General features: G+C 40.8%; 1 protein-coding gene across 1 annotated transcript in view; it reads right to left on the bottom strand.

Moving 5' to 3' along the window:
• Window positions 1-6,395: 6,395 nt before the first annotated feature.
• Eef1akmt1 (EEF1A lysine methyltransferase 1) overlaps window positions 6,396-9,515 on the bottom strand; it is a 50,190-nt gene continuing 47,070 nt past the window's right edge. The window contains exons 4-5 of the mRNA XM_047551930.1: window positions 8,516-8,796; window positions 6,396-6,693 (exon numbers count right to left, since the gene is read on the bottom strand). Coding sequence (XP_047407886.1) covers window positions 6,557-6,693; window positions 8,516-8,796 — 418 coding nt within the window. The 3' untranslated portion in view covers window positions 6,396-6,556. The remainder of the gene's footprint in view (window positions 6,694-8,515; window positions 8,797-9,515) is intronic.

Genomic DNA, 9,515 nt, shown 5'->3' with positions numbered 1-9,515 from the left:
GAAGTTATGTTGGCTGTGTGCATTTTCTTTTGGGATTCGGCTTAGATGGGTTTGATTGAAATGGTCCCCAGGGTTTAAGAGCTAAGTATGAGCTCTACCACTGAGCGACCCCCCCAGCCCCCACAGATTTTTAGAGGAAGCAATGTTAACTAAAGCTGTACATCTTAATTTTATGGTTAAGGTTTAATAATCAAGACTTGATGGTCTTTCAAAGATCAACTAGTCATGTAAAGTTACAACTCTTTGATCTTTCATGTCAAACCCAAACCAGGAAATGTCCTTTATTGGTATATATTTTACCCCCCAAACTTGACTTACCATGGAAATAACACAGTGGTAGTTTCCCCATGTTTCTGACAGCCGGAGTTCGATAGAAGAGTCACTCAAGAATTTTCAACTCCTACTAAATGTTGACAGAAGAAATGTGCACCAGTGAGCAAAAGCCAGATTGTCCAAATAAAAAATTCAAAATTGAAAGTGAAAACTATAGGCAGTTCTGTGGAGTTTCTGAAATTTTACTTCCCTGTTCAAACTTGGGGGTTGGAGGAGGGGGAATGATATCCCTGGTGGCGGTTTGTCTAGAATACATTCCTGTCTAGAAAACACAGAAGGTTTGGAATATCAACTAAAATCTATAAAGAGTAGCTTTCAAACCTGCCATTTGGGTAATTAATCATTCCTGTTATCAATGCTGCTGTGTAACATTTACCAGGACACCTCTCAAATACAAATGGTGCAAGGGTCAGGAGGATATTAAGAAGCATAAGCTATTTGCGTGGGGAAAATACACTATTTTATTCCTTATCTGAACTCAGCTTATTAAAAGGTAGCACATTTGCAATGGAAGAAATTAGTTTCCCATTCTAAGATCTAGAAGGGCCATCTTTTTACGATCCCCCCCTCTGAATGGAATATTCATCTATTTAGTAAATATCCGCTATGGTTTCAGTGCTGGGGATTGAATTCGGGGCCTTGTGCATGTTGGCCAAGCTCTCATTCTACCAGGGGGCTACACCCCAGTCCCTTAGTTTGGAGTACCTCCCACAGGCCCATGGTAGTACTGTTGGGAGTTGCTGTGGACCTTTAGGAGGAGGGGTCCACTGGAGGTCCTTATGTCACTGGGGATGTGTCCTCAAAGAGGGAGGTGAAGTCAAAGGAACCTTCCCCTCCTGCACCTGGCTCATGATTTAAGCAGTTTTGCTCTGCCATGCCTTCCCTGCCTTTGCCACCTGGAATGCCCCACATAGGCCCAAAGCAATGGGTCTGCCTAAACTTGGATTGGAAGCTTCAGGACTGTGAACCAAAGTAAACCTTTTCTCTCAGGTATTTTGTTAGTGACAGAACGCTGCTAACGGTATCTATTGAGTACCTACCTGGTTCCACACAGGAGGTGCTGTCTTATCAATCTGCGTTCCTTTGCCTGTCTGGGCTTTTTTTCCTTACTTGTTATGATTTGGATGTGAGGTGTCCCCCAAAAACTTACATGTGAGACAATGCAGGAAGGTTCAGAGGAGAATGATTGGGTTGTGAGAGTCTTAACCAATTAGTGAATTAATCCTGAGAGGGATTAACTGACTGGTAACTAAAGGCAGGTAGGGTGTGGCTGGAGGAGGTAGGAATATATTTTGTAGTGGAGTCTCTGCTTCCTGATCATCTCGTGAGCTGCCACACTCTTCTACCATGGTGCTCAGCCTCACCTCTAGCCTCAAGGAATAGAGCCAGCTGCCTGTGTACTGAGACCTCGGAAACTGTGAGCCCCCAAATAAATTTTCCTCCTCTAAAATTGTTCTTGTCCCGTCTTTTAGTGACAGCCGCAAACAAAACTGACTAAAACACTTGTAAAATGAGGTCATGGTGTTCATCTCAGAGTTATTGTGAGTTTTAAACATCATCAGTATAGCACCCAGTACAGTGCTGGGCATATAGCAGTTATTGAAAAATACGGGCCCCATTTATAAATCACATTTAAAATATACATTAAGGCCAGGCACAGTGATGCATACCTGTAATCTCAGCTACTCAGGAGGCTAAGGAAGGAGGACTACATGTTTGAGGCCAGCCTCAGAAACTTAGCAACTCAAAATAAGAAATAAAAAGGACAGGGGATGGGGCTGCATTTGTAGCTCAGTGGTAGAGTGCTTGCCTAGCATGTGTGAGGCATTGGGTTCGATCCTCGGCACCACATAAAAATAAATAAAATACAGGTATTGTGTCCATCTACAACTAAAAAAAAAAAATTAAAAGATAGGGCAGGGGATGTGGCTCAGAGGTAGAGTGCTCCTGGTTCAATCTCCAGTACCATAAATAAACGAATAAAATAAACATCAGACTAATCCTTTATTTTAAATGTATTGCTTGAGCAGGTATCTAACTCTTTGAATGACTCATTTTTTTTTTGTATAAAAGCTGTTTAAAATGAAATCTTGAGTACTTTCATCAGGAAGCAGCAATTAGATAAGGCAAGTTGAAATAGAGGTGGTGACTAAGAATGGGGACATGCTGTTTCAAGGAACAATGACAATTTTATTCTCTTGTTAAAATTAATGTTTTTCGGGGGAGTTTGATAGGTTGTGTTTTATCAAACAAATAGGGAAATTTACTGACTAGCAGAATTATACCAGCCAAAGTTCCCTGAATCTCTCCCCCAATCTTATTTCACAGTTAATACAGCTGCACTTAGCTGCTCGTGGACACCACTCATTCCTAGGCTTTGTGGGGAGCAGTGCTTGGTATCGCACTTCTTCTCTTCCTCCCAGAAAAGTGCCAGAGTGCATGTTTCCTTCAGATAAATTCTATCTCAAGGATTTTTTTAAAATATTTTTTTTAGTTGTAGATGGACACAATACCTTTATTTTATGTATGTATGTATTTATATGTGGTGCTGAGGGGCAAACCCAGTGCCTCACACATGCTAGGGCGGTGCTCTCCTGCAAGCCACAACCCCAGCCCCTATCTTGAGGATTCTAGGATACCCCTTGGAATAGAGATACAGAGCCGGAACTGAAGATCTCTTCCAACTGACAGTACAATAGTCCACCCTAGTCTTCCGTTTTAGTTCTCTTTGGTCAACCACGGTCTGAAAATATTAAATGAAAAATTCCAGAAATAATTCATTAAATTGTATACTGTTCTGAATGCTGTCATCAAACCTCATAGTGTCTCACTCCACCCAGCTAGAGACCTGAATCATCCCCTTGTCTAGTGCATCCACCTGCATATACTACCCATCTGTTGGTCATTTACTGACTATCGGATCTTGGTTATCAGATCAACTGCTATGGTATTATTGTGCTTATGTTCAAGTAAACCTTATTTTACTTAAAAATGACCTTAAAATCAGGTATGGTAGAAAGTAGTCCCAGTTACTTGAGAGGCTGAGGCAAGAGGATCACCTGGGTCTAGGAGTTTGCAGCCAGCCTGGACAATATGGTGACACCTGGTCTCATACCAAAAAACAAAAGCAAAACAAACAAACAAAAAAACCCAAAGTGCAAGCATAGTGATGCTGGCAATGTTATTACTGTGTATTGCTATAATTGTTTTATTATTTGTTATTATCTTACTTTATCATAAGTATATAGGTACTGGAAAAAACAAAATATATATAGGTCTTGATACTGAGGTTTCAGGCATCCACTAGAGGACAGATTACTGTTTCTATTGTATGCTTGTTTTATAAAAACATTCATTTGGGGACAGTAAATAAAATATATTTTGCAAATACCAACAGTTCCATATAGGGGGCCAGTTACCCAAACATCTCATTTTACTCCATCACTTTCAGCAGGGCAAGGAGGAAAAGAATATAATTTTTAGTAACTTGCTTGAGTTCTGATTTTAGAAAAGAATGGAGAAGGAAAGAACATGGAACTCCCATCTGAAATGTCTTAAAGTTCCCTATACATAATCCAAGAGATTCGGGAGACTGAGCCAGGAGGATCACAAGTTCAAGGCCAGCCTGGGCAACTTAGTGAGACCCTGCCTCAAAATAAAAACCAAAAATAAGCTGGGGCTGCGGTTCTATGGTAAAGCATCCCTGGGTTCACTAGTCCCTTGTACTGCCAAAAAAACAAAACAAAACACAAAGCTCCCTCCACCATGCCTTTCATCTGCTCTTGCTTTCTAGGCTCCTCGATGCTCCAAATATGCAGCTGACTAATTATTTACAGTCTATTAGCAAAACTGAAAGTATTCTTTCTCACTCATTGGTTGGTTACTTTGTCTCAGTGCAAATCTCTGACTTACAAAAATATTTATGAAAATACTCTTTTTAGTCTTTGAAGTCTTTGGAGCATGAGGGGCAGGAGCCTCCTGAGAGTTCATGATGATTGGCAGATGTGAACAGGTCCAGCCCACCCTTTCTCAAATCTTCTCGGAGTGCCTCCTGGACCTAATCAGACAGACTGCAAGGAACACACCTGGCCTAATGTTTTTTGTTTTTTGTTTTAAAGGTCACAAAGGTATAGCTGCAGATCTTTTATGAAACCCAGAAGTGGAACATACTGAACCCAGATTTGCTATAATTGAAACCACATCAGGAGTCCAAAGCCATGAAACACACTTTGGCTACTTATTAAACAGAAAATGCCATACTTCATTTTGTAAGCCTCCTAACTTGTATACATTTTTGATGAATTAAGCCTTCCCCTTTCCCTCCCCCCACTCTGGAAAAGAAGTAAGTTTTCTCTTCAACTAAATGACTGATTTATAGGACAAAATTCTGTGATTTCTAGATTGTTAATTGTCTACAATTCATAAACTGAATATTTCATTTCTATATATAATTTGTCACTGGTTTAGGCAATTTTTAGCATAATGATTCACAAGGAAAGCAGTGATTTTTTAAAAATAACATTAAATAATGTGTCAGGTGCTGATAAAAATCAGTGTCTCATAGAAATAAAATGATTTTTAAATTAAAAGTTGTCCAGAAGTACGATGACTGAAGTCAGAAAAAACAAGAGCAGGTCCCCCATCTTCCCTTTCATGTACTCAGTCCCTCCTCTCTGGATCAGTCAGGACAGGTCAGGTTTTGCTCCAGTGAGTAACAAGCCCACAGTCTGATAGTCGACAGCAAAAGCTCATTTCTAACTTGTCCCTCAAGTCTCCTGCATGTTGGCTGTGGCCCTGCTACCCTTGAGGACTACACAGCCAGAGCAGCTTCTGTCTGGAATAATGATGGTCACTGCCAGAGGGAAGCAGAGTTCTAGTCAGAAGTGACATGAGTCACTTCCTTTCACATCCTCTTGGCCAGAGCAAGTCATATGAGGTGGGGAATAATCCTTTCACAGAAAGACAGTGTTGATTTTGGGGGAAAATATTTTGAAATGATTATTGATCTCTAAGAAATTGCAAAATTACCAGAAAGATCTTTTGTACCTTTTATCCAGTTTCCCCCATGGGAACATCCTATGAAACTACAGCATAGTGCCACAACCAGGAGACCAAGGCATGCACCATCCACTGCTGGTCAGCAGACCCCATTCTCAGTTCACATTTGTTTTACACACTCATTTGTGCATGTGTCAGTTCTCTCTAACACTGTCACATGTGCAGATCTGTGAAACCCTGGCCACAGACAAGACAGAACCTTCCAGAACTACAGAGAACTTCCCTTTGCAGTCATGCCCATCCGCCTTTGCCCCCACCTCGTTCTGACCCCTGCCATCCACTAATCTGTTCTTCACTGGAGAAAGTTATAAAACTGGAAACATATGGCATGTGACCTTTGGGGATTGGCTTTTTTTCACCCAGCATGATGTCCTTAAGATCCATCGGACTTATAGATATCAATGGTTCATTCCTTTTGATTACCATGTAACCTTTTGGGGTATAGATGTATCAGAAATATTTTTTGCACAGTAAGACTCTAGTCTAGTCTCCGTTTCTTGGTAACAATGTTTGGCTCACAGGTGGCACTGATTTCTTCAGGTAGTTTGGAGGGAGTGAGTGTGCTGAGGCTGAGCCCCCACAGACGGCAACTGGGATACATGCAAGTCATCCCTCCCAGAACTGGGAAGAGGAGGAGAAATATAAGAGCCACTCAGATATTGGTTCCTTGGATTACCAACTGATTTCATGGAGGCAAGTCAAGCCTCCATGGGTGACTGGAGCAAGATGTCAAGGGCCCTCACAAGACCCAGGACGCTGCATGCCAACCACTAGAGGCACGCACCATCCACTGCTGGTCAGCAGGAGCCCACTTTAAGGGAACTTCTGGCCCAAGGCAGAGGGCAACATCCTGTCAACCTCAAGAGGCCTGGGCAAGCCAGGAGTTGTTCTCTTTTTCCACATATGTCGAGCAAGGAATGGATTAGACAGGTTTTAAGATTTCTTCCAACTCTAATTCCATGGATTTGACTGGCAGAAGAATCCCAAACTCGAGGAAATGATAATGACGGTTTTCTCCTTTATTTTGAAAATTAGGCCAGGACAGCCCCAGTTTGGGGAGGAGTGGGAGAAGAAGTTATAGCTTTTCGATTGACTAAGAAAATAAAAAGAGGGAAATGAAAATGTCACTGGGATCCTTTACTGAGTAACATGTCCCTGCCTGTATTTAGGTTTCAGAGTCCAGTCCAGAATCATAATTCACATAACAGCGAAACTCATTTGCCAAGTTTCGGGTGTGTTTTGGAATAAACTTGCACATCCTCACGTCCAGAAGTTGCGCTGCCTGTTCTTCCATGATGGCACCTGAGGAGAACAAATCCAATGAAACACCAACCAGGAGAGGGGACCAATCATGGGCTGTGGAGCGGATTCTAGACTAAAATACTTGAAACAACTAACACATAGGGTGGGGGTCCATTCTTTATATCCCCTTTTACCTTTTCAGACATTTTACAAAATATCTACTTTTTTCCATTTCTTTTTCAGTTAATAAGTAATTTTCCTATTTCTGCAAAGCTTAGACACTTAGAAACAGAAGTAAACAGAAGTAGATTATATTTACAAAGGAAGACAAGAAAGCAAAAAGAACTACTAGGGCTTCCCAGATGTTGAGTCGAGAGTCTCTTTTTTTGGTAGTGTCTAATCTTACAAAGCATATGAATGAATATGCACCACCTTTTTGCCGAACTCTCCAATTTCTCTCCCAGCCCACTCCTTGACCTGTTGTCCATCTTGCCCAAAGCACCCCTCTCCCAACACCCACATGTTGCAGAGAGCACTAGCCAGAAACCTGAAGAATTCCCGATTCTTGCCCTTTCTTCCCCCTCCACCTTCAGAGCATAGCAAGTTCTTCCAATTTCATCTCCCAACTTGATCTTTTATCTATTCCTACTGCTGTAACCCTGCCAGAACTGCTGTCATCTCAGCTGGACCCTGTGGTGGCTCCACATGGCACCTGCATCCACCAGCCTCTTTGGTACAAAGCTCCAGAAACCATCTTTAGACTAATTGGACCCTGTTGCTTTCAGACTGAACATTGTAAAAGAAAGCCTCGGTTCCTTGCTGTCACCTGTACAGGGCTGGGCTGGGGACACCTCTTGTTGCACACTGCTTGACACCACACTTTGGTCTCATTGGGCCCCTGCACCTGGGCTGTGCTGAGCCACTCCTGCCAGAGTTGAGGGCATCTGAACTGTCCACTGAGACCTTGCCCCGAGTCTGGAGTTCCCTCCTAGTCATTCCCAGCACCAGCCTGGCTTCTCTCTTTCTTTCATTACACTTAAGAGAATTAGAGCTTCAATTCTTAGGTCTGTTTTGTCACATTTTTTAAATACTTCTCTCCTAAAACTAAAAGGTATATCCTTTGTGGCTGGCACATAGGGTTAGTAAACAGTTGTCAAGTGAATGAATATTAAGTAAAATTACTTTGGTATGAACAAAAAATGGTATTCTTCATCAAATAAACAATTCTGCACCACCCAAGAGGAGACCCCCTGCAGCTCCAGGGCACAGAGCAGAGCAGGGTATGCAGGAAAGAAGCTGCGGCCCTGAGGACCTGGGAGGAGGACCTGAGAGGAGGACCTGGGATCACAATAAGCACACAGATACTGGGGCTGCACAGAAGTAAAGAGATGGGTAGGTGAAGTTTTAGTTCTCAAATGTTAACAGATCCACCTTAAGAAAGTGTATCAGTTGCACAGCAAAAAAACTTTTACTTTAACAAACCTAATGTAATGTTTAACTCTATAACTTCAGGTAATTCCCTTTAGATTCTGATTTTCTCTTTATCACTGGTGAAGTCTGGATCAAATACTATTATTACTATGATGACCATTAAGTAAAAATAATGACTTACATGCATCAATGTAAGCTAAGCATTTCATGATCAGCACTATTCACCATGACCCTTAAAAGCAAGTAGTATTATCAGTTCTAGTTTACAGATCAGAATCCCAGGGCACAGAGAGGTTAAATAACTTGTTTAAGATCACATGATAAGTGGTTAATTCAGTTCTAATATTCAGAACTAAGGATTTGAGTTCTAAGATCTCTTCCAGCTCTTGGAACCCAAGTCTTGATTATCCCCTGTCATCAGCCTATATGAGACCCAAAATGTGGTACCTACCTGTGCACAGCAGAATCTTGCCCCTCGTCAGGTACTTGATGGTTTCTGATGTCTTTCTGAGACATTCCTCAGAAAGATAGGGAGGATCTGCTATTACAATGTCAAAACTATGTGCAGCAATTTTTTCAGGTAAATCCAGTGGAGTGTTATAATCATAGAAGATAAATTCTTCTCCATATATTGCAAATCTTTTGTCATATTCAAAGATGTATATAGAGAAGTCTTCTCTGTGTAGTTCTCTGAGCTTCTGATAAACACTGGGGGCACTCACACACGCTATTCTACAATACAAAATGATACACTGTGAAAGATCTTTAATGGTGATAAACAACAAATACTTTGCCCCAAAATAATGGGTCCTTGTGTTCAGATTTTCTTGAATCAAATAATAGTGCAAGCTAATGATTAGTAAATTTTTGAGGAAAAATTATACAGCCTCACTTTTAAAGAATTTGGTATTTAAAATATGTAACTCATAATTTTGGTTTATGAAATAATAAATGTACTTTTATAGAAAAAAATGTTTAAAACACCAGGAACACATTATGATAAAAGTTAGATGTATTTAGCCAAAGCCTAAATTCATCAAGTGTTTTCATGTTAAGACTTTAATTTCTTCCAAATACTTTTAGTCCAAACTAAATATTTTGAAGTCATTTTGTAATCATGATCTTGTAAGAAAAATCCCAAGTAACTCCCTAAATATCTCCAGTTTTCCAAAAAGATACGCAAAATGAGGTCTTGCTGCAGACAAACACTCTGAATGTTTGCATCTTTTTGTGTGTGTGTGTAAGAAAATCGAAGAATCTATTTTTTTTTTTTTTTTCTAGTGCTTGGGATTGAAAACAGGGCTTTGTGTGTGCTAGGCATGCACTCTGTCACTGAGCTACATTCCCAGCTCAGACTCTATTTCATTACAAGCAGTCCACGGTTTATGAGTGGGTAGTATTCTAAGAGTTAAATTTTAACTCCAATTGCTGAAAAAGCCACAAGTCACCTA

The sequence above is a fragment of the Sciurus carolinensis genome, chromosome 5, assembly GCF_902686445.1.
Source record: "Sciurus carolinensis chromosome 5, mSciCar1.2, whole genome shotgun sequence".
NCBI classification, from domain to species: Eukaryota; Metazoa; Chordata; class Mammalia; order Rodentia; family Sciuridae; genus Sciurus; species Sciurus carolinensis.
The sequence above is the reverse complement of the archived record's forward strand: the minus strand, read 5'-3'. Positions and strand labels throughout refer to the sequence as shown.